The sequence below is a fragment of the Aureobasidium melanogenum genome (genome assembly GCF_000721775.1).
Source record: "Aureobasidium melanogenum CBS 110374 unplaced genomic scaffold scaffold_25, whole genome shotgun sequence".
Taxonomy (NCBI): domain Eukaryota; kingdom Fungi; phylum Ascomycota; class Dothideomycetes; order Dothideales; family Saccotheciaceae; genus Aureobasidium; species Aureobasidium melanogenum.
The window spans coordinates 239,224-262,654 of NW_024470077.1; the positions used below are offsets into that span (position 1 = coordinate 239,224).

The 23,431-nt window shown below is 51.2% G+C and overlaps 11 protein-coding genes across 11 annotated transcripts; 7 read left to right on the forward strand and 4 right to left on the reverse strand.

Annotated features, from left to right (window-relative positions):
- Positions 1–425: 425 nt before the first annotated feature.
- Positions 426–3,017, reverse strand: M437DRAFT_87688 (Cullin-domain-containing protein; the record flags this gene model as incomplete). Its single annotated transcript, XM_041028686.1, has 2 exons — positions 426–2,891; positions 2,976–3,017. The coding sequence occupies 2 exons, from the start codon at positions 3,015–3,017 to the stop codon at positions 426–428; spliced, it is 2,508 nt and encodes an 835-aa protein (XP_040876444.1).
- Positions 3,018–3,683: 666 nt separating this feature from the next.
- M437DRAFT_16229 (zf-DNL-domain-containing protein) lies at positions 3,684–4,021 on the forward strand (the record flags this gene model as incomplete). The annotated part of the gene is made up of 2 exons (XM_041018854.1): positions 3,684–3,839; positions 3,893–4,021. Coding segments are annotated over 2 exons (285 nt in total), but the record flags the coding sequence as incomplete, so codon positions are not given.
- A 213-nt stretch (positions 4,022–4,234) lies between these two features.
- On the reverse strand, positions 4,235–5,825 carry M437DRAFT_57141 (Ribophorin I; the record flags this gene model as incomplete). The annotated part of the gene is made up of 3 exons (XM_041023174.1): positions 4,235–4,505; positions 4,562–5,422; positions 5,473–5,825. 3 exons carry the CDS (start codon positions 5,823–5,825, stop codon positions 4,235–4,237), a joined length of 1,485 nt encoding a protein of 494 aa, XP_040876446.1.
- A 340-nt stretch (positions 5,826–6,165) lies between these two features.
- On the forward strand, positions 6,166–8,622 carry M437DRAFT_56923 (IdgA domain protein; the record flags this gene model as incomplete). The annotated part of the gene is made up of 2 exons (XM_041023129.1): positions 6,166–7,219; positions 7,313–8,622. 2 exons carry the CDS (start codon positions 6,166–6,168, stop codon positions 8,620–8,622), a joined length of 2,364 nt encoding a protein of 787 aa, XP_040876447.1.
- Positions 8,623–9,117: 495 nt separating this feature from the next.
- On the forward strand, positions 9,118–10,367 carry M437DRAFT_69109 (uncharacterized protein; the record flags this gene model as incomplete). The annotated part of the gene is made up of 5 exons (XM_041025219.1): positions 9,118–9,208; positions 9,359–9,503; positions 9,541–9,566; positions 9,677–9,828; positions 9,942–10,367. 5 exons carry the CDS (start codon positions 9,118–9,120, stop codon positions 10,365–10,367), a joined length of 840 nt encoding a protein of 279 aa, XP_040876448.1.
- Positions 10,368–10,518: 151 nt separating this feature from the next.
- M437DRAFT_21016 (uncharacterized protein) lies at positions 10,519–12,292 on the forward strand (the record flags this gene model as incomplete). The annotated part of the gene is made up of 4 exons (XM_041019011.1): positions 10,519–10,774; positions 10,853–11,402; positions 11,452–11,708; positions 11,808–12,292. Coding segments are annotated over 4 exons (1,548 nt in total), but the record flags the coding sequence as incomplete, so codon positions are not given.
- A 147-nt stretch (positions 12,293–12,439) lies between these two features.
- M437DRAFT_78235 (NAD(P)-binding protein) lies at positions 12,440–13,666 on the reverse strand (the record flags this gene model as incomplete). Its single annotated transcript, XM_041026960.1, has 2 exons — positions 12,440–12,526; positions 12,668–13,666. The coding sequence occupies 2 exons, from the start codon at positions 13,664–13,666 to the stop codon at positions 12,440–12,442; spliced, it is 1,086 nt and encodes a 361-aa protein (XP_040876450.1).
- Positions 13,667–14,322: 656 nt separating this feature from the next.
- On the forward strand, positions 14,323–15,140 carry M437DRAFT_56756 (elongation factor 1 gamma; the record flags this gene model as incomplete). Its single annotated transcript, XM_041023107.1, has 3 exons — positions 14,323–14,355; positions 14,418–14,607; positions 14,674–15,140. 3 exons carry the CDS (start codon positions 14,323–14,325, stop codon positions 15,138–15,140), a joined length of 690 nt encoding a protein of 229 aa, XP_040876451.1.
- A 257-nt stretch (positions 15,141–15,397) lies between these two features.
- On the reverse strand, positions 15,398–15,595 carry M437DRAFT_57078 (uncharacterized protein; the record flags this gene model as incomplete). Its single annotated transcript, XM_041023161.1, has 1 exon — positions 15,398–15,595. A coding segment is annotated over one exon (198 nt), but the record flags the coding sequence as incomplete, so codon positions are not given.
- Positions 15,596–19,020: 3,425 nt separating this feature from the next.
- On the forward strand, positions 19,021–19,791 carry M437DRAFT_17740 (uncharacterized protein; the record flags this gene model as incomplete). The annotated part of the gene is made up of 1 exon (XM_041018917.1): positions 19,021–19,791. A coding segment is annotated over one exon (771 nt), but the record flags the coding sequence as incomplete, so codon positions are not given.
- Positions 19,792–20,373: 582 nt separating this feature from the next.
- Positions 20,374–22,942, forward strand: M437DRAFT_87696 (SPX-domain-containing protein; the record flags this gene model as incomplete). Its single annotated transcript, XM_041028687.1, has 3 exons — positions 20,374–20,378; positions 20,447–22,577; positions 22,634–22,942. The coding sequence occupies 3 exons, from the start codon at positions 20,374–20,376 to the stop codon at positions 22,940–22,942; spliced, it is 2,445 nt and encodes an 814-aa protein (XP_040876454.1).
- Positions 22,943–23,431: the final 489 nt, after the last annotated feature.

The following is a 23,431-nucleotide window of genomic DNA, read 5'->3' on the forward strand; positions in this document are numbered from 1 at the left end:
GAGGAAGCTGCAACACAGTCACTAAAATTGTTTCACCTAGCATGGTTGCTCTATCTTCCATAACGAGCAAGAGCATATTTTACACCATTCATGAACAAGAAGCAAAGGAAAAAGAACGATGAAGCTGCATGAAACGTGATCAGATCGACCATTGTCTGTTTGTTCTATCATCATCTGTGAGAAAAGATCTCAAGTCCGAAAAACGCCATTCGCTAAGCTATGCTCCTCCATCGCCTTGCCCCCTGGAGTATTTCAACCATGCCCCTGTGAGATCAACCGAGTCTTATTCTTTTTGAAGCCCCTGAAAAACACCTTCGCTTTGATGTGAAACGCCCTGTAATGCTTTGCAATGCAAGAAACAACCGCTTGAGTACGCCAGAATCAGAATGGAAAGAGCAGAAGGAAAGAAAGATCCCCTATGCGCTCTATGCAAGGTAACGGTATGAAGGCAACTTGGCATCCTCAATACGCTCCAGGTACTCACGCTCAATCAAGCTCTCAATCTTCTTCTTGATCATAGTGACATCAGGCTTGAACTGTTGGCTCAGTTGCGTAAGTGTCTCGTTGATAAGCTGTTGATGCGAGAGCTCCTTGCGCTGCTTCATGATGCGGACAATAGCCGCTTCAATAACGAAACCGCGAGAGTCGTTGTTCTTCTTCTCGGTGTCCTTGCGCTCTTTGTCGTTCTCGACCTTGTTGCCGGCGGTGACGACGCCGACCTTGACTTTGATGAACTTGGAGGTGAACTTTTCGTTGAAGGAGAAGCGGTCCGTTGGTTTGATGTCCTTGCTCATGGGCTCCTTGACAAGGATGCGAGTCTTGGGTGCCACTGCTAGTGATTGCAGGTTTCTGATGAGCTCGTTCTGAGGGATATTTGTTTGTGCGGCAATCTCTTCGTAGGTGAGCACACCGTCAGCTGGGATGTCGTTGAAGAGAGACAAGATGATCATCATGTAGGTTGACACGTTAAGCTCATGTACTCTGGTCTTGGGGGGACCGCCATCTTTGCCGGGAAGCTTGAAGGTTCCTTTGATATCAGCGGTACCCATGCCACCTCGCCAGGTGAGTACACGACCGGAGTACTTGGTAGTGTAATACTGCTCGAAGCTGGTCTTGATCTTCTCGATTGCAGGCGGGTAAATGATCTTGAGTGCACCATCTCTTTCCTCGTCGTGTCCTCTCATGCTCTCGACTGGCCATGTCATGCTGGTAAGAACATTGATGTTGAGTTCGGTTCTCTTCGGGTCGTTGTCGCCAAGCTTGGATACATATGTTTGGTAACCTGCAGTAAGTTCTTCTGAGAGGTTCATGTCCTTGAACATGGCCTCCATCTTGAGAGTGAAACTGTTGCCGAGCTCGATCTTCATGCGACCCAGCATCTGCTTCTCAACGTCGATGCTCACAGATCGTCCCATGAGCAAGCGTTTTGAGAGATGCTTCTTGTAGTATGTCTCGAAGATGTCCTTGTCTTGGAGGTAGCGGACCAGAGTAATGGCCTTCTCGAGCACCTGATCAACCTCTTCCTCGGTCTTTCCTTTGATTCCTTTCTTCATGTTGTCGTCAATGAATAGGGAAATATACTCGGAGCTTCGTTGCAGAGCGTTGATCGTATCAGAGAAACTGCGGGTTTGGGCGGTTTGCAAAACTTGATCCTGGTTGAAAGCGAGTTTCCAGATGCGGTCGAAGCGGTCCTTCAGGTCCAACACATCCTGGACCCACTTCAAAGCTGCCACAGTTTGTTGATTGACCTTCTCTGCCGGTTTTGTCTTCTCTTTCTCTCCAGTCTCTCCGTCATCAGCAGCAGTTGGCTGAGCGGTTGGTTGTGCGGTCGATTGGTTCATGGCGTTACTGTTCACGTTTGTTCCCATTTCCTGGATGATCTTCTGAATGGCCCTGGTCAGTTCAGGCTTCTTTGGGTCCACTCTGCTCTCCAGCTCGAAGATCAGACTAAGATCTTCGTGCCTGTCGTTGGCGACCATGAACTGCACGCCACTGTCCATCTCGATCAAAGCCTTGATCTGCTGACGAATGAGCTCGTCCTCGACAACCTTGATGATCTTGGCAGAAGTCGATTCTGAAATTGTGGAGCGACAGCGATCAGCTTCTTCATCCAGTCTCCTTCTAACATGGCGACAGTATGTGCCCGCATCCGACTCTTTCAACAATCGCTCGCTCTCGTCGCGGTAGAACTTGGCGCTCTTGTCGAGGAAAGTCTGTTCGAATCTAGTAAGATACAACTTCTCGTCTTCTCCTTCTGCGTCTGTCTCAAATAGACCTTCCAGCATATAGATGTTTGCTTTAATCAAGGATTTGTCGATGTAATCGCCGTCGCGGTCCATGCGAATCTGATCGAGTATGACGGTGTCCAAGGTGTCGAGGAACGACAGAGGAGGTTGAGCCGAGGCAATGGCAATAGGGTATAGGATGCTATCCCTGAAGAGACTCATAGCCTTGGAGAAGATGGATGGTTGTCTGGTGTCGGCACAATAAACGCGATCCATGTACATAAGCACATCTGTCAACATGCTCATCGAGGTCTGGTGGTCTTGCCAGGCGGTCTTGAGAGCAGCGAGGAAGCGAGTGCCAGCTTCACGACGTTCGGGAGCGGTAGCACTAGGGTCTGATAGAGAGTCATCGGCGTCGGCAAGGATGTTCGCTTGCAGGGTGCGTGCAATGTCCAGACGGACAGAAGTGGACAGCCATTGGGTCTCGAATTCGGCCACCTTTTTATACAAGTCGTCGCCCTTCTTCTTGAGTACTATCTTATAAGCAGCGCGGTACAACTGTTCGAAGGAAAGAGCGGAAGCATTCTTGGTGTGAATTTCGCCAAAGGCATGGGAGAGGGTTGCCCATGTTTCTTCAAAGTCGACATCGTTGGCACCAGCGACGCCCTGCGATTCGGGTTAGAGATGATTGCATTGCGACCACGAGACAAGACGTCGGGGCGAAAGTGATAGATGAGAGATTAAACTCACTCTTCTAGGAGCACGAATCTTTGTGCGCTGACGACTGGCCATGATTGTGGTGTTGCCAGGTCAAGAATAGTGGTAGCAGCTGTCTCGTCTTTTGGATGGTGGCGGGGTCCTCGGCCGTTGTGCTGACAGCGGACAGCTTTGACTTTGCGCGCTCAGGGTCTTTGTTGGCGCTTTGTGCGAGAAGCTCCGTGTGGGCAGCCTTTAAAAGGAGCGGATATTGCAGTGAAGGTCGATGAGCAATATAGACATGTGACTGAAAGCAAGAACATGAAGATGAGCGAGTTTGGTGAAGGATAACAGCAGCTCGGCAATGGCAGCTGCTCGCCGCATTCGGAAAGCACCAACTCACGGCGCACGGTCCGCCCCTGGCAGAATTCCTCGCCGCCTTGTGACGCAGCCGCAAACAGCTGACTGTGAATTCACTTTCACTCTCTCTGAACCATTCACACAATTTACACAATTTCTGCCACCATGTCTCTACATTCCGCAACCCGTACTCTGCAGCGCTTCTGCTTGCGCCAACCTGAAGTCGCTCAGCCCTGCCGCCAACAGCTCCGTCACCTCTCGTTGCGACCCTCTCCGGCCTTCTCGCCTCTCCTCCGCACTCAGTCACATCTCGTCTCTGCCTTTCAATCACAACAAAGACGATGTGAATCAACAGCTAGACCCCTGACCGACCGTCCCGATCATCTACCTAAGCCCGAACCTCGCGAGGAGGTGCCCTCGTACGAGATGACCTTCACTTGCAAGGCATGCTCTACCCGCTCGTCGCACCGCATGTCCAAGCAGGGCTACCACCACGGCACCATCTTGATCACCTGTCCTGGCTGTAAGAACAGACATCTGATTGCCGACCACTTGAAGGTCTGTATACCATGTATTGATAATCTCGTGCGACAACTGCTGACTTGTCTCAGATCTTTTCCGACAAGCGCATCACTCTGGAAGACATCCTCGCACAGAAGGGCCAGTTGCTCAAGAAGGGTGCTCTCGACTCCGAGAGCGATATGGAGTTCTGGGAAGACGGCACTCAGACTGAGCGTACCAAAAAGCCCTGAATCTTCTCCAACGAACGGCTAAAGTAGCGCAGCTGGCCTGCATTGCTCAACACCTAGACCTCGGCGAGGCCGTACTATAATACTTCTCAACTCCATCTGGTCTTTCCACCATCTGCCATATAACATTTTGGAAAAAGTTGAAGATAGACAGCCATGTATAGACATAAAATGGGTAACGACTTTCAATTGTACAGAAACAATCTACGCTTTTTTACCGATGCTGACATCGAGTCTGCTAATGAGATATGCGACTCCGAAAGTACCCATGAGCGAGCTGAAAATGACAATAGGCTTCCTGAAGCCTGCGAGGAAAGGGTAGTCGTATGTCACGATAAGGTCCTTGCCGCGGAAGTCGTCGACGACATTCAATGCGGTCAGCTTGAGTGTCGAGCGGCCCATTGTGTCCATGAAGGTGCGGTGTGTGCTGACCTCGGACGAGATGATGGGAATCTTGGACTCGAACTTGATGTTACTGCGACTCTGGTTAGCATAGGTCGATCATCGTATTGAGCAGGAAGCAAAACTCACGTTGCGCCTTCGGGGAGGATAACTCTGACGGTCAACTTCTCAATCTCAAGACCCTCGGGCTGCTTGGGTCCCTCAAGGAAAGGAACTTTGAGAACGTAACCATCGCCAGTCTTGAGCTTGCGCAAAAAGCTCTTCAAGTCGTTGTCCCAACCAACCTTGAAGCTGTATTTCCAGCCACCGAACAGGGGGTAGCGGGGCTTAAGCTGAAGAAGAGCCTCCTTGGGAGTGTTTCTAGGGCGGAAGCGAGAAGTGCTGACGTTACCGATGTCGTCGATGAAGTAAGGGTTTGCGCTTCCGATAATGAGAGGATACTCGAGTTCCTTAAGAGCTGATGTAGGAGGGTTGAAATACTGGGTCTGTTGCCATTGGACACGCGAGAACTGGTTCTTGAGGGTGGCGCCTCTGTTCTCGAGCCAGTAACGCTCCTCGGTAGCAATGTTACCACCCCAGTGGCTGACTTCGATGTCACGCTCCACAAGAGTGGCATGCAGCAAAGGCTTGGTGAACTCATATCTCAACGACACGGGCTGGTTGGCACCGGCAGGCACCTCACCATAGGGACCATAGGTGAAGGTAACGCCCTGCTTGACGGGATCCTCCTGGCCTTCGGCGTTCGTGCCAACCACAGTGTACTCGGGAACGTCACTAGTGGGCATCTTGAGCTTGGTCTTTTGCTTCATGGTCTTGTAGGCCGAGTTGGTGTATGCATTGAGAGTGATCTGAACATATTGCTTGTCGGCCTGGTTGATGCTTGCGGGTAGAGGGTTCAAGGCGGCGAGAATTGAGTAGGTAATGGACAGTGTGATCTTCTCTTTGGGGGCCAAGGGGGTGGGGAACTTGATGTGGTAGTACTCGATAGGGCTTCGTGCGTCAGCGCATCCACAGAGATTACATGGACAAGTCGAGCTCACCTGTATGTGTCAATGCCAACGATCTCCGGGCTAGGGAAGATGGCAGCTGGCTTGTTCTTGTCCTTGACGTCCAGACCTCCAACTCTGGCGATCAGGTCCTGAGGGAAAGGCAAGTAGTAGTCCTGCTGGGGCTTCGAATCGATGTTCTCGACAACCACATTGACTGTCTCGCGAGGGTACTCCTTCTCCAGGTTGACGGTTCGTACGAGGTTGGTGTGCTGGAAGACTTGCGGAGGTTCGAAGGTGCCGCTGAGCATCTGCTTGGATACATCAGGGTTGCTGAGGTTGGCCTCGGCATTTGCAAAAGAGAGCAGCGCTGCGGCGCAGCCTGCGAGTAAACTCAGACTCCTCATAATGTTGTATGGATTGACGAGTTCCTGAGGAAGCAGAAGCATCCAGAGTCGGCGATAGCTCTCCAGCTTTGGTGGAAGCGTGGCCTCTCGCTCTCGGCCCACCTTCCCCCGACCCGCCGCGTCATCCAATCGCGACTTCCTCCAGAAGCCATCCAACCTTGTACCTCGACCTCAAGATATATTTCTATTTGTGCCGTTAGATTTTCTGGAGAGCACGTTCCGGACATTTCTTGCGCCTCGATCGCGCATTGATTCGAACAGAATCGACCAGGTCGTTCGTTCTGTCAAGTCATCCACAAATTCTGATAACAGCATTATCTCAATCACTGTTTGCTGTAAAATGTTCAGATTGCGCCAAAGTGCTCTGTCTAGCCGAACATGGCGACAGTCAATTTTGAGTCCGCAAGGTGCTCGCAAAATCTCCTCCAAGAGCCCATACTTCAGGGTCTCTGAGGAAGTTCAGCAAGCTATTCACGAAAATAGACCAGTTGTCGCACTTGAAAGCACAATCTACACTCATGGCTTTCCTTATCCAGACAATATCGCCTTGGCTTCTCAGTTGGAAAGTATTGTCAGAGCCGGCGGCGGCGTTCCTGCTACCATTGGTATCCTCGACGGTATCGCTCGTGTAGGCTTAGATGCTGAGGAAGTCGTTCGTCTCGCTGGTGCTGCTGGCAAACCTGATACACTGAAAATCTCAAGACGCGATTTGGGCTTTGCTTGCGGTATGGGCTCCCCTGGACGTCGCTATAATGGTGGCACGACTGTAGCAGGTACCATGATCCTGGCTCATCTGGCTGGCATTCAAGTCTTCGCTACAGGAGGCTTGGGTGGCGTCCATAGAGGTGCTGAAAGCACCATGGACATCTCGGCTGATCTGACCGAGCTTGGCCGCACTCCAGTCGCTGTTGTAAGCAGCGGCTGCAAGAGCTTCCTAGACATCGGACGAACCCTTGAGTATCTAGAGACTCAGGGTGTGCCTGTTGCTACCTTCGCCGACGGTCGTGATGGCAAAATAGATTTCCCTGCTTTCTGGACTAGAGAGAGTGGCATACAGAGCCCAATGGTTTTGGACAATGAGAAGACAGCTGCTGCGGTCATCCACGCACACAAGTCATTGGGTCTACAGTCTGGTCTATTGTTCGCGAATCCCATCCCGGAAGCCTTTAGCATTGCCAAAGCCGAGATGGACAAGGTAATCGATGAGGCTCTGCAGGAGGCAGCACAGGCAGGCGCTACTGGAGCTGCCAACACTCCTTTCATACTTGCCAAGATCAAAGACTTGACAGGCAAGAACAGTGTAAAGTCCAATCAAGCTCTGATTGAAAACAATGTACGAAGAGGCACTTCAGTGGCGGCCGAGCTGATGAAGCTGCAAGCCGAAACCGAGCAGCGTCAAGCTTCGTGAGTGAGTGTATTGTCAGGGCATCAAGTCACTTCGGCTGACTGTGGTAGGATGTTTCAACCAGCACCTCGCTCAAAGATAGTTGAATCAGGCTTCTCAACCCACATCCCATCTGGTGTTCTTAAGGCTGTCCCCACTCCCATCGAGTCGACCAAGACTTCGAAACCCCCATCGGTGTTCGTGGCTGGAGCACTTGCTGTTGACTTCTCGTGTGATTATGCTCCGATCTCTTCTACTGCCAGCAAAGAGCCTGCTCTGCATACATCCAACCCAGCAAAAATCAGTCAGTCGCTCGGTGGTGTAGCCCATAATGTCGCTCGCGCAGCGAACCTTGTCGGAGATCCAGTACGACTCTGCAGTTCAGTCGGCGATGACCTCTCAGGCAGGGCTGCTCTCGATGCACTTACTACCGAAGGTCTCGAAAGCACTGGCATCAAAACTCGTCAAGGCAGCAATACGGCTCAGTATGTGGCAGTCAACGATGCCAGCAAAGATCTGGTCCTCGCTATGGCCGACATGAACATTCTTGATGAGCCTGCAGCCCATCCGGGTCAACCGTCGACGTCCACCTCAACCTCAATCGATACGCTCAACGACTTCTGGCTGCCTCAGCTTCAGGAAAGCAAGCCTACACATCTAGTCCTGGACGCAAACTGGCAGCCAACATCTCTAGCACGTTGGCTCGAAGCCGCAGAGAAAATCTCTGCACACGTTGCCTTTGAGCCTGTGAGCACTGCAAAAGCGCCTAGAATCTTCCAACTACCACAGACGCCCCTGAAAACTTTCCCTAATGCATCCATACATCTGTCTACTCCCAACTCTATGGAACTATCAGCCATGTATGCAGCAGCCAGCTCGCTCGGCTTCTTCGAACGTCAGGACTGGTGGGCAGTCATTGACTCTCTGGGCATTCCGTCCACAGGCGCTCGTGTAGCAATGACCCAGGCAACAAACTCTGCTCTCGTCGATGCTGGAATCCCTCAACAGACTATCCAGCTCTTGCCTTTCATCCCTAAAATTTGTGTCAAGCTCGGCGCTGATGGTGTGCTCCTTACTCAGGTCTTACCTGCTGGTGATCCGCGCCTACAAGATCCTGCTTCTTCGCCTTACATACTTAGTCGCTGCTTTAACCTTCCTGAGAAGTCGTCTGGTGTTGGTGGCGTTTATATGCGTCTTTTCCCTGCTGCCGAAAAGGTTGATGAGAAGGATATTGTCAGTGTCAATGGTGTGGGAGATACCTTCCTTGGCACTATCGTTGCTGGTCTTGCTAAGAGAGGCAAAGATGCAAAGATTGAAGAATTGATCGATATTGCGCAGAAGGCTGCTGTCCTCACACTGAAAAGTAAGGAAGCTGTCAGCCCTGAGCTTTCGAGTTTGAGATCGCTGCTATAGTAGCATTGTATATTTGAGTTTTGCTGTAGGAATATGTACAAATCATCTAGTCGTATGTGTCTTTGCTCTGTTGCTTAATATAACTCGGCAGGGTTGTTCAAACTTCCAGATCGATATGCTTGATGTCGATACCTCTCTCTGTCTGACCCTGGCAACTCTCTTGGACTCCTCACTGGCAACTCTCGTGGACTCCTCGCTGGCAACTCTCTTGGACTCCGCACCGACATCTCCACTCCACGGACAGTTTCCATTTCATAACGCAAAAATCCATCTGCCTCTGCTCCACGAACAGTTTCTAGTTCATAACGTGGTATCCCATCTGCTTCGTGCGCTTTCAGATACGCAGGCCTCGTCATACGTATCGACGGGTCTTTTGTAATTCTGGATGAAGCACCGTCTTCGGATTCAAGGAGTTTCTGCAAAGCACGACGGCGATGACGACGCCAGAGAAGAGAGCCGACAATCAGTAGGATGAGAAGTGGGACTGCGGCACCGATGCCTGCGCCGATTCCTACACCATTCCAGTCTCGATTGGGGCCTGAAGAGTTCGATTGTGTTGTAGTGGGGTTGGCAATTACAATTGAAGGTATGCTAGCATCTGTGTTGGTCCCAAGTCGTCCAGTGGTCGGACCTGACATGGAGGTTGAGGAAGTTGATTGTAAATCTAAAGATAACGATCCAGAGGAGCTTGAAGATGCCGACGATGCATGAGATGCTGACTGTAAATCTGCCACAGTTGAAGTAGTTGTCGACGCATCGGATGCTGAATGGGAACTTGCAGCAGTTGAAGTAGTCACTGATGAACTTCTTGATGGCATGAGCGATGACGAAGACGCAGATAAAGACGAGGACGACGAAGAAGACTTGGCGAGGACGATCAAGTCAGTTGCAGCAAGCATCAAATACTGGTATTCGCAGCACTGTGGGCTATCGACAGGACAGCAGTAAGCATTATAGTCGGGTGCCTTCCTCATTCCATTCATGGCAGTACAATTGAATATTGTACTGCTCGTTATGGCTATGACTGATCAACATCTTCTCTACGGGGCTACAGTCAAGACCATAAGTGCTTACATGTGCAGAGGTCCGGGCAATGGGCAGATGTCCAGGATTTATCGGTGCAACTTGCTTGCTTCAGGTTTGCGTCCGTATCAGAACTCGAACACATACCGTTCGGTAGACAGCTTCTGTCAGGCTCGCAGCAAGGTACTGCTGAGTCATTGTCGCTAGCGAATTCTGTACATTGAATGTCGTGTGGGCATTATACCACCATTAGGATTGTAACATTGTTGCAGTGAATTATGCACCAGAGCCGATAGAATGAGAAGCGATTCCGACAAACAAGACAGTCTCATTGCGAAAGGCTTCGTGTAGTACTTTCGTCCAGGAGTCGTGAGCTCGAATCGATTTCTGGTGAAATGTTGCTGGCCCAAGAGGTAGAGAACGACCATGATTTTAATGATCCTTCGGTCTTCCATCTGCCGCAATGTTCAGAGATATGTCCCAGGCGACTATCTTGCATCGCGTCATTGGTCTACATGGCGCTTAAGCATGGTTGTCGGCGCTTGGAAATGCACAATGGTTGGCTGCAACAGTGGTCGAGTGCATGGAAACATAAAAAATTCATGGGATCTGCCGACGCCCGAGCAGTCCATGCTTCATCAGAGATATACAAGTGGTCCATGTATCGCGAGGTTTCTGTTGCGCGTTGCTCGTGGAACGGAATCGTGATCCGGAAGATGTGATCGGAAATAACGCGGATATAAAGCAATCGATTCAAAATGCACACCTCGCGACATGTCAATCTCAGCAACTTATCACATCAATGTGTGAAGATGACTTACCATGACTTCGGAGCGGACGACCTTGAACGATCTGAATGGTCAAAAACAGAATCGAGCTTGTCAAGCATGTCGTGCCTCGAAAGTCCGCTGTAGAAGACCAGACGATGATTCGTCGTGTGCACGTTGTAGCAAGTCGGGCAGGCCATGCGTGCCTTCTGAAGATTCAAACAAAAGGCAGAAGCGAGTTGATACCAGATCTGTCGACGACATTGAGGCGAGACTGAACGTGTTGACCGATATCTTGCAAGATCGAGGGGTAAATACTTCTGCGACTCTGGCCAGCACTGCGGAAAGAACGACTGAGCTGGGTCCACACCAAGCGACTGCTCTCTCGGGTGCGAATAGAACCACTAACCCCCTTAACTCACCTCGAATTGAGCTATCAGCTGCTCAGGTTGAGCCATCAATCTGCGACATTATTGATGACGAGACGACAACCATGATCTTCGAACATTTCAGGGCAAACATGCTGCACCACTTTCCGTTCGTGGCATTTCCTTCGGATGTAGATATAGCAGAAATTCGACGGGCTGCGCCGATCCTGGTTCTCGCTATCCTAGATGCCGCCGGCGATGGTTACTATGATATGGAAACTTCACGTACACTTCGGAGACGCCTCACACAGTTTTACTCTGCCTGTTTGCTAAGAAATGGCGCGGATGGTATTATCATGCTACAAGCTTTGATCATCTCAGCATTGTGGAACAGAGATCTTGAGCCCCAGCAAGCTGGTGCAGAGCTGGACGTTTTTCAGTTATGTCGAGCAGCCGCGAATATGGCCATGGAGATGGGCTTAGAGGCTCGTCTGCGGAATTGGTCGTGGAGCAAGTCATTGCCAATCCAATCAGATCGCCTTCGCGATGCGACTAGCGAGTATCAGTTTTCTACTCTGGAAGTAAGGAGATTGTGGTTGGCATGCTACTATATTTGCTCGAGGTACTTGTTATTACATGTCCTGCAGAAGCCACATGCTAATTTGGAGCAGTGCATCATTGGCTATACAGGCTCAAAACCTGATGTCTTGGAAAAGACAGATGGATGAATGCCTAGAAGTATTGAGCACATCGCCTGCCGCTCTCGCTTCAGATAAGTTGCTGTGTGCTCACGTCAAGTTGCAACACATGCTCGAGGAATTTGAAGCACAGTTGTCTCCAGATCTTGGCCCTACGGCTCTCAAAATCACTCGACGGGTTGCGAAGCGTCAACTTGCAGAGTGGGCCACCATGCTACCCACGTGGAACGGTATCTCGCGCACTATCCAACAATGAGGCAGTATGCTGATATGACCAGATTCTCTCGAATCATCCCAACACTTCGTAACTCTTTACATCCACGAGCTAGCAATGGCCACGGCTCCATTGGTCGATTACGCTGCCGAACATGGTGGAGTTGCGGTTACTATCGGCGAATCCGACTTTACAGATTGTCTTACAGCCACGCACAACTCACTAGACTCCTTTTTGTCCCTTGATATGCCTCTCATACGTACTCTTCCAACATCATTCTTCGTTCAGGTCACGCATACAGCAATTTTACTCGTCAAACTTCACTTTACGGCAGCACGACTTTCGAATCAAGCAGATGCCGCACAGAAGATTCTGGATACTAGGGCCGGTACCTATCTGGAACGCTTGTTGGCGAAGTGCAGCGGTTGGGGTACGCTCTGGCCTGCTCAAAAGCTTGTGGAGACGCTGCGCAGACTTCGAAAGCTGTTACGGCGATGTGGTGACCAGACGCTTGCTTCCGAGCTGGCCTGGCTCAATGCGTGGACTTTGGAAGAGGTGCCGAACTCTGAGTTATCCAATCATCTCGAAGTGGTGCCAGAGCAATTTGAGTACGGTGAGAAAGATACGGCTATATCACAAAGTCTTGGGAATGTAGAGAGAGCAACGCTGTCTACCTTGGATGAAGGTGCAGTGGCATGGTCAGTGTCACGTCCACTCAGCGACATGCAGAGTGTCACGCAGCCTACACTACCCTCCGCCAGCCTGGACGCCACTCAACTGATTGATTGGTTCGGGACGGATCTCAACACGAGTACGTTCGATTTTGACGGCAATCTACAGTCTATGGTACACTTCTTCAATCAATAATGAGATCCCTAGGAGAAAGTCTTGTGCCAGAATCTACTGTCCTCCAGCGGGAGCACCACACTCAAGAGCATCAAAACCTCGAAGACCTTGAGGGCAAGCGTGGCGCACAGAACGGCTAAGAACATCGGTAGTGTGCTCCCATATCTTGTGAGCCATACCTTGTGCCCTCAGACTTTGCATCTTCTTTCCCGCCGCAATCGTCTCGCCCTTCCAATTCATCAGATATGCACCACTGCCAAGCACTCCTCCAGAGCCCACAGCTCTTTCCGATTCATGTTGGACATTCATGTCTCCGGGACTTTCGAGTTTGTTGGCAGCATAGCGATCTGATGTCGCATGGAAAAGATGACGCTGACCACTTTCATCGATGTTGACCGAGAATGGATACATCAGTGGCCACATGCCATAGTTGTATACTGCAGCCAATGGTGGAGGGAAACTGTTGGTATAAATATTGGTGCCAACCAAGCCGGGATAGACATGTACAAAAGAGGCACGATGTGAGGCGGCCAGATGCTCCATGGCCAGCGAGGTCATTGTAACAGAATGCATAGCACAGCTGACGATATTGTAGTTGTGCTTCAAGTCGAGATCTTTGGCATTGATGTTGCCCTCGAAGCCACCACCCAAGACACTGACGACACGGCCTGGCTGAGGTTCTGCAGCCTCTAGCAGTGGAAGTAGGTTTTGGGTAAAGCGCATACGAGCATAGTAACGTAGAGCGAACAGCTTGTCGATGCCCTCACTTGTTTCCCGGCGTCCGACCAGCGACAGTCCACCTGGAGTCATGAAAAGCAGGTCTAGTGCCTGCTCTTGTTGCTTGATGCTCTCGCAAGCCTTGTCGACGTTGCTGATGAGTGATACATCGGCCTCGATGAAGTTGAAAGAGCCGAGAGGATTGATATCGTTGAGCTCTTTCAAAAGTTGCTCAGCGTTGCTTTCGCTACGTCCAACGATGTAGGCCTTCGGAGCTCGAGTGTTGAAAGCAAGTTGACGTAGGGTACTTCGGCCAATGCCACTGGTCCCGCCCACGAAGAGGGCCACAGGGCTAGGTAATCTGGATTTCAAGCCACTATTGGCTTTGCGGACGAGGTCAAGGCTGACCATGTTGATATGATTTCGTATGAAGGAACTTCTTCAAGTTTTGGAAAAGAGCACAAGGATTGTTGAGAGAGAAGGATTGACTTGATTGTGCAGAATTGTTATGACAGGAGTGGATGGGAAGCAACCAAGGAGGACCGACGGCTCTTGCTTTATATGGTACAAACGCCAGCGGTAAAGCACTAGCGTTGGATCAGTAAGCACCGAGGGAGCAATCCTTCCTTGCCAGATCGTCTGCACACATCTCTGAAGAGCAACGACTTGAGGGATGATGGCTTCAAGGCGTTCTGTGTTCATGAAGAAAGAAATACCTACAAAAGTCTCATACCGCTAGACTACAAGCATACAGTATCTTGATACGGCTCTCGAACAAGAGCACTGTCGCGTCCAGGGATCATGTTCCAATTCTGAGTTGTCAGTAGCATTGAAGCATCCGTCCAAATTGATGCTGAGATAGAGGATCCCGTAGGATCATGTAGGATCGCGAGGATGCCGATGGATGCCGACGGATCATGCTTGGCACCGAGATCACCGAGGGAGCAGACCGAGACGTCCGCCATCTTTGTTACTTTTATCTTTAATCATGCTGGAAAGATGTTTCGTTCATTGATCTCCGTTCTGTGCCTCTGATTGTAGGCAGGAAGAGTATAGTCGCTTCTAGAATGGCAACTCGCAATAAGCTATATACATACAAGGTAAATAGAATCCCCTAACACACCATGACATTTGATCAGCTGATAGCGGATTTGTCAAATAGGGTGGCCCGAGATCAATTGGTATACTTGCTGTGGCTCATGCTGTCGGTTTTGACATCGAGGTCGTGGAAACGAATCCACAAGATGGACTTTCTGAAGAGTATCTGAAACTGAATAGACTGGGCAAGACGCCCACTTTCGTAAGCTCAGATGGCACAGTTCTGACAGAGTGTATGGCAATCGCGTTACACGGTATGAGTCGTCCCAGACCTTTTCCGCTCGCAAGTTTCCTCGAGGGTGCTGACAAAGATCATCCAGTGGCAAGTCAAGATCCCGAATCAAGGATGCTCGGATCTGGCCACATGGACTTTATCAAAGTTGTCAGCTGGATGTCACTTTGCAACAGCGACGTGGTCAAAAGAATGGGCGCCTGGATCTTGCCATTGCTTGGTGTGGCGCCTTATGCTCCAGAGGGCGTGGAAATGGCGGAGCAGCAGACTGCTCAAGCTATGCAGATCTTTGAAGATCATCTCCAAGACAAGAGGTTCCTAGTCGCAGATCGCTTGACCTTGGCCGATTTGTTCTGCGCTGGGCTGGTCAGTTTCGGCTTCGCAAAGGTCTTTGACAAGGCTTGGAGAGCTCGATTCCCTTGCTTCACGGCCTGGTACGAGATGATAACAGCCTTGGAGATGTACCGAGCAGTTGTTCCCCATACTGTCATAATAGAAACTGCTCTGGGACCACCGCATCCATCGATGAGAAGCAACTATACTGCAGACGACTAATCAAGGACAGCCGCGGTCGTCGGACTATGTGATACATCTTCGAATGGGGCGGCTATGAGTCGGGTACTGCTGCATTTAACAAGACACCCCTGGAGAGTCTCATCCGTCCTTTCGAAAGTCTGACGTCTGAGATGGCTTACTCGAACCGGGAAGTAGCACGCTCAATCGAGCGCAGGCTCGTCTCGATGCCGACGAACTTAATGAGAGCAATGACTGTGATTTGGTGACTTTGCAGTTTCACGTCGGTATATGTTGTTCTAAGTATTCACACTACCACCAGCATTGCGACATCTTTTCTCGGCTTCATGTGCGTTCCTCGCACTACTCCGACTAAACCCAGTACCACAAATTGAACATTTCAGCTTTGTGCTACCTCCACGCTTCTCTCGTTGATGTCTAGCAAGGTTACTGTTGTTTGAGAAAGTACGACCATTACAGCATGAGTCCCAGCAGCGAGGGAGCTCAGCCGCACCTCGATCGTTCAAATTGAGCGGTGGACCGAAAGAAGCAGATGATTGTTGTGGATTCTGGACCGGTCTCCCTGGTATGTTCTCTGGTTGCCTTGCAAGTGAATCAGTATAGCAGACTTGTTTTGATACAGAGTTGAGAAAGGATACTGTGATCGTCTTGTCTCGTCAAGTTCTTGTTGTAGCTTGCGAATTTCTGCTAGTATGGCAGCATTCGATGGTTCTCCCTGTCCCACTGAGTGCCGCACGACTTGTACTGCTGAGGTATCGTGTAGCTCGGTCTCTGGGTCGAACGACTTTGCATTGGGTGTGCTTTCATGGTCATAAAAGAAAACCCACGATTCGCTGCGCCAAGTTAGTTGCATGGCACTACGTAAGCTAGTCATTCTTTTGTCTCACCCATATGTGTGACCCATGCGACGTGGAGATCTGTAGATGTCTCGAGAAACAATACAGGTTGTTGAAGTCGTGGTCGTTCAATTCAGGGTCTAACATAGAAGCGAAGGATCGATAGTTGCTACTGGTGTGACCCTGGTATGAACTCTGCCGTGACAATACATCGTCTGTATCGTTGTTAACACCATCTGAAGAAGTCTACAAACTTACATATTGATGTTTCCAACAGTTTGCATAAGCTATTTCTCGTCAATCGTTTATACGGGCATGATAGCGGTTGCTTGGTACACCCAAAGAGGACAACAAGCACTACGCTGAGCATTATCAATGTTTCCGCAGCACGTTCACGGGTCCAACCCACTCTCGAGTCAGCCAAGCAGCACATCCTAGCTGAGGCTACCGTAACCAAGAACATCCGTCTCAACATCGCGAATGACCGAGCATGGGATGCTAGCTGAATGTCCGACGCCCGTGATCGGCAGAGGCTCCTTCTGACAGATGCGAAGGAGGAGCAGAGCCAGGGCATAGATTAACTGAGCCGCAGACTGCCACTCTCGATGCGACACGACATCTGCTCCGCTCTGGGGCATCGGTAAGGCAGCCGTAAGCGATGTCCAATATCACAAGCTGGCGATACACAACTCCGCCTGATGCAAGGCCGAACAGATCGAAGTGTAAGTGAACGTCGAACCGGGTCATTGGTGACGATCGAGCGTCTTGATGGACGGCAAGGTTGTCGCTCCTACATGGCGAAACCACCGACAACATCCTGCAAGCTGTTTCTCTTTCCCATTCTGAACAACTTTTGAATGTCCAATCTTCCTCGAATACTGACATGGTGTCTCAACGCCATTTTGCCGAATCGCAGTGAAGAGCTTGCATTTAAGAACGGTCAGCCCTGGCTTGGTTCTCGTCCAACATCGTCCCGCGAGAGGTACAATGGTACTTTGATGTATATCGCCGAGGACGAGGCGAGCTGAGTAGTGGAAACAGACTAGAGGTCGTTGTCAGTTAATCAAAGGCAAAAATTCTTTCAAGTCTTCTGTGCCTGTCGTTGAGACTCCACAAGGTGCAAGTATCGAGCTAGAGGTTGTTTCCTCCCCACTCGCCGGCTCGCCATGTGGTAAGGTGTGGACGTCTGTCCGTGCTGCAATTGCGAATAATGCATATTGGTGGCTGATTGAGGCTTGTTTTTATGGTCCTCGGCGCCTGTAGCCCGGACCTTGTGTGATGTGGTGGAGACACTTGGGCAAGTCTTTTCTTCAAGGTTCAAAAAAGAAAAGCTCATTGAAATCTGTCATGCCGCCAACACATGGTTTTGGGGACCCGAAGATGCATCGCATGCAGACATCCAGACTCCGTAACCTGAAGCAGGGTGAATGAACGATTTGCAATGCATGCGTGTTGTCTGATGGGCGAGAAGCTGGAGAAGAGGTCAATTGTTGAGACCGCTTGAATGGGCTGCTTGCCCCTGTCAATCATTTCGGCTCCTGGAGAAGGTTGTCGGTCCAGTCCGCAACCTGAAACAGATGGCTTCGCGACTTTCTTGGCCGATCTTCCGGGAATCGGACTGTGAACGGTGGGCGTTTTGTTTCACACTCCTCCATCGTTAATTCAAGCACATGTGAAAGAGCTTGTCGCCTTCAACTGGCAAGGCATCTTGAAACGTCCTGACTATCACACATGGGCAACGGGATACCAGCTCCAAGTTGTAGGCGCCATACACAAGCTTTCCCATATGTACCGGCAGCACGTTACAGAGTGATCCGTGCAAGCCCCATATCAGCCTCCAGCGAATGGCGTCTGTGTGCCCCTTGATCTTCTAGACCGATGTGACGGCCGTCCCAGCTGTACGCGGCTCGATTTTCCTTCTGCAGTACACCGAAGCAACGGGTACCTGATTGCGCGGTCCCTTTACCCCTTGGGAAGGCTTTGTTGTAACTTCTGCCGTCATGCATGTGAAGACGGAAGTGACGAGAGCACGGGTCTAAGTGAAGCGTTTGTCGCAATGCGCATGTTGTGAAAGTAAACGAATATTCCGCCAGGTGCGCATTTATAAAAGTATCTGCGCAGCCGCACCTTGTCCTCGACCTTCTCTTCTTCAACCACATCCACCTTACCATCCACTCTCTTTCAAGAGCATTCGCTCGTTTCGTTCTCTCGTCTGTACAGACATCACTCTCTTTCTTTCAGCAACCCTTAAGCCCTGGTAGGCTTTTGTCCAAGGCGCTCTAGCAGCAGCACTTTTCTACACTCTTCCAAACACAGCAAGATCTTCACGCTTCTCTATCTTTCTCATCACTACTCTTGAAAAGATGTCTTCCGTCAACACCAAGTTCGCCGTTCTGGCCCTTGCTGGCTCTGCCATTGCTGTCCCCAGCTTCGGCCACGGAAAGCATCACGGCAAGCACCATCACCACAACAAGCACTTCTTCGGCTCTTCTGGCATCGCTACTGGCACTGGTGCTCCCTATGGCATGGCCAACGCTACTGGAATCTGGGGCACTGGCACTACTGCCTCGACTGGTTTCCCTTCTGGTCATTCTTTCGTCCACCCTTCTGCTGTCGGCCCTCACACTGCTTCTCCTGAGGTCGCTGCTGTTGACACTAGCACCTGCACTGACTCTGTTGTGAGCGTCACTCACACCAACCGTGTTACTGTCACTGTTCACGCATCTTCTGCCGAGGCTGCTCCTGTCCAGACCACTTTCAGCACCAAGGCCTACAGCAGACCTGCTGAGTACAACAGCAGTACCATGGCTTTCAGCAGCTCTGTTGCGCTCAGCAGCTCTGTGGTTGTTGAAAGCTCCTCTGCTACTGCCAGCAGCTCTGCAATCTCGCTTGACCTTGACCTCCAGAACAAGGGTCACCTCCAGAACAAGGGTCGCCCCTGGACTCGCACTTCCGCTGCCGCCGCCTCGACTTCCGCTGCTCAGTCGACTAGCACAACCAGCACCACTTCTGTTGTGCCCACCTCGACCAGGGCCAGCACTACCTCCAGCATCGTCGTTGCTCCCACTTCTGCCGTTGCTGTCAGCAGCTCGTCTGCTCAGGCTTCCTCGACCTCAGCTCCTCGCAGCACTGGCAACGGAAAGCGTGGTCTCGCTTACAACACTGCTTCTCTGCTCACCTGCTTCGAGAACAACGAGCAAGTCACCTGGGCCTACAACTGGGATTCTGCAAGCGACGGCTTGACTAGTGCTTTCAACTACGTTCCTCAGCTCTGGGGCACCACTAACGGCCACACCACCAACTGGAACTCGAACGCCAACACCGCCATTGCTAACGGTGCGACTCACTTGATGTCTTTCAACGAGCCTGACCTGGCTTCCCAAGCCAACATGTCTCCTGGAGACGCTGCTGCTGCTTACAAGACATGGATGATGCCCTTCGCTGGCAAGGCCAAGCTCGGCGCCCCTGCTGTTACCAACGGCGCAGATGGCACTGGTCTTGACTGGCTCGCTGCCTTCCTCGAGGCTTGCGATGGCTGCCAGATCGACTTCGTCGCCATCCACTGGTACGCTGATGTCTCGCTCACTGACTACTTCAAGTCTCACGTCCAAAACGCCACTGATGTTGCTGGCGGCAAGCCCGTTTGGGTTACTGAGTTCGCCCCTACTGGCGCTTCAGACGCCCAGATTGCTACTTTCCTCGAGGATGTCATGCCCTGGATGGACAGCCAGTCGTATGTTGAGCGTTACAGCTACTTCATGGCTAGCGATGGTGCTCTCCTCAGCGGCACTGAACCTTCAACTTTCGGCCAGACTTACGCCACCTACTCTTCTTAAGTGCACCAGTCATTGATTGACTGCTTCAACAAATGTGAATCACGAATGGGAAATGGGATATGGTGTGGTATTCGGACAGGAAAATGGGATGATCGGATGGTCATCAGGCAATGAATTCGCACGACTAGACAGGGCAAGGACTGGTTTCTGCTTGACAAGGAATATGGATAAGGTGGGATAAAGAAACATCGCAGAAAATGCAAGTCAAATCAAAATTCTGTGATAAAAACCGACATGTGCAAGTTGAAATCTTGAATTGGTGTATAGGCGTGCAATGCTTGCAATATAAAGGATGTCACCGGCTGGCTGTGGTTGTCTTGATGACGCTTGGGGACGTTCAAGAGTGGAGAGGGACAGCAAGGCGGCCTTGACTGGAACACGTGCGAGCGCTGATTGGCTACTGGCACGAGCAGCTCGAGGGGATCAATTTATCGCTACAAAGACGCATCGCGCATTTTGTCTACGATTTTTTTCAATTGAGCGACTGTCATCCCGGTTCTGCAAGGGAGTTGTACTACCAGACAGAGGCATTGTTCTCCGACCGCAAATTTGCTGCAAGGAAGCGCGCGACAAGAGACAATCATGAAGTGCGTAACACACGACGGCTGCCAGCACGCCCCACTCGACGCAATCAATAGCTAACTCAGCTCGACAGGTTCGGCCAGCAGCTGCAGAGCTCCTTGATCAAGGACTGGTACTACTACTACATCTCCTACGACGAGCTCAAGAGACTTCTCCAGCCCGAACTCCAGTCAAAGTCTACCGCCGAGAACCCCAACGCTCCCTCCAAGAAATGGACCGACGAACACGAAACTCGCTTCTACCGTGAGCTTGAGGCCGAGCTGGACAAGGTCTCGAACTTCCAGCAGGTCAAGAGTGGCGAGATCCAGCGTCGCATCAAGATCAGTGAGCGCGAGGTCACAGAGGTCATCTCCCGCGCAAAGGCCGCTCTAGAACAACGCGAGAATGATCAGTCGAATACAGAGGTCCCTAGCGAGGAGGACTTTGCAATGCTCGAGGAGGATCTGTCCGACATCATTGCCGATGTGCACGACCTGGCCAAGTTCACCCAGCTCAACTACACTGGCTTCCAGAAGATCATCAAGAAGCACGACAAGCTCTACCCTGACCAGCAATTGAAGCCCCTCTTTGCTGCTCGCCTCAATGCAAAGCCCTTCTTCAAGGACAACTACGACGCTTCCATTGTCCGTTTGTCCCAGCTCTACGACCAAGTCCGCACCCGCGGCAACCCAACCAAGGGTGACTCCGCCGCTGGTGGAAGCCAACAAAACTTCATCCGTCAGACCACAAAGTACTGGGTACATCCCGACAACATCACCGAGCTCAAGCTCATCATCCTCAAGCACTTGCCCGTGCTCGTCTTCAACCCCAGCAAGGAGTTTGAGATCAAGGATTCGGCCATCTCCTCCATCTACTACGACAACACAGATACTTGGGAGCTGTACGAAGGCCGTCTCAAAAAGACCGAGGGCGCAGAAGCTATTCGCCTGAGATGGTATGGCGACATGGACGTTGACACCATCTTCGTCGAGCGCAAGACCCACAGAGAAGATTGGACTGGAGAGAAGTCAGTCAAGGCCCGTTTCGCACTCAAGGAGAAGAACGTCAACGCTTTCATGCGTGGAGACTACACTGTTGAACAAGCTTTCGAGAAGATGCGCCGCGATGGCAAGAAGAGCGAGAAGGAGATCGCCGACCTCGAGCAACTTGCCAGAGAGATTCAATATCGTGTCATCACCCGCAAGCTGCAACCCGTCACCCGCTCTTTCTACAACCGCACCGCCTTCCAGCTGCCTGGCGATGCCCGAGTTCGTATCTCGCTCGATACTGAGTTGACCATGACTCGCGAAGACAACCTTGATGGACGCGATCGTGCCGGCAAGAACTGGCGCCGTATGGACATTGGTATCGACTGGCCCTTCAGTCAACTACCCCCTGAAGATGTCGAGCGCTTCCCCTACGCTGTCCTTGAGGTCAAGCTGCAAACACAGGCCGGCCAACAGCCTCCCGAGTGGATTCGTGAGCTTGTCGCATCTCACTTGGTCGAAGCCGTGCCCAAGTTCTCCAAGTTCATTCACGGTACTGCAAAACTCAACCCTTCCCGTATCGATTTGCTGCCCTTCTGGATGCCTCAGATGGATGTCGATATCCGCAAGCCTGTCTCGCATCGTTTCGGTATTGAACGTCCTGGCCAAAGCACAGACATTTCTACCAGCGGGCACATGGACGATGACACTGATGATGAGATGGAAGATGCTGCCAATCTGCCCAACGGTGACGATGAGAACTACCGCCGTCTGCGCGCCGCTAGGGATGCTCTTGAGCAGCATGAGGTCGCTCAACGCATGGATTACGGCACCACTAACGGCGGCGCTGACCCCAACTCGCTGGACGAGGAAGAGCGTCTGGCCGCCAGACCTATCACTGACGACGATGACTATCCTCTGTATGACAGTGACGATGAGGATGATGACCTTGAGGAAGCAAAGCGTATTGGCGGCTGGACATATCGTCGCAAGCTGATGACACACTATGCCGAAAAGGTCGGCGACAAGCTGGCAAGCGCTTTCAGACTTGCTGCACCCGTGCCCAAGCCTACTCCTATGCCTTCAAATGGCAACGCCTCTATGGGTATCCCGAACGCCAGAAACAATGATCAGGTCCGCGAGAAGCGTTATAAGGCCCCTAAGGGTAAGAAGATTCACGTACCAGTGCGTGTCGAGCCCAAGGTCTTCTTCGCAGCTGAGCGCACATTCTTGTCATGGGTAAGCACTATCGGCAATGTTCTCCTTCTCTTACTCCCTACTAACGTTCATCGCAGCTCGAGTTCAGCATCATCATTGGCAGTATCGCCGCTACTTTGCTCAACTTCGGTGACACCGCCGCCTTGGCTTCTGCCTGGGCCTTCACCATTGTCGCCTTGTTCGCCATCTGCTACAGCATGGGACTATATCTCTACCGTGTGCAATCTATCCGCAGCCGTCGCGCCATCACCTACCACGATAAGTGGGGTCCTAGCGCCTTGTGCGTTCTTCTGTTCGCTGCTGTGACCGTCACATTTGTCTACAGATTCACACACGAAAGCAAAGGTGGTCTCAAGGGCGATCTCAAGGGTCGCCTCAACGAGTAAACCACTTTAAGGAGGGAGGAATTTGAAGCTGTGTATAAAGTGCATTTTTGTTGTTCATATATTCTATAGACTGTATACCCGTGTCGCGAGGCCTAAATAGCGGTATGTAATTTTACTTTGTATCTAGCGCTGACGTTTGTTCACAAGTCCTGGCCGTTCTTTCCTTGTGTGGTGCGATATCTTTGAAGTAGCAATTCTTCAGTCCATGCATGACCCATCTGCGAAAGTTGGTCTGTTGGTAGATGACATTCTGCCAGGGCCCACTCCGTGCAGCTCCGCCTGCGCAAACTTGACTTTTTCGTTGCTCTCTCACTTCGACATTCTGAGCATGATCTTGTCTTCTCTTGGCGTGGAACACATCGCATCGTCGTCTTCGTGTCTCAGGATCTGTTGACCAACCCGACCGCAATTTCCATGAAGAGGAAGAAAAGAGCCGTAAAAGGTTGTTATGGGGCCAGAGATGTAGAATTGTAGGAAGGACCGCAAGCC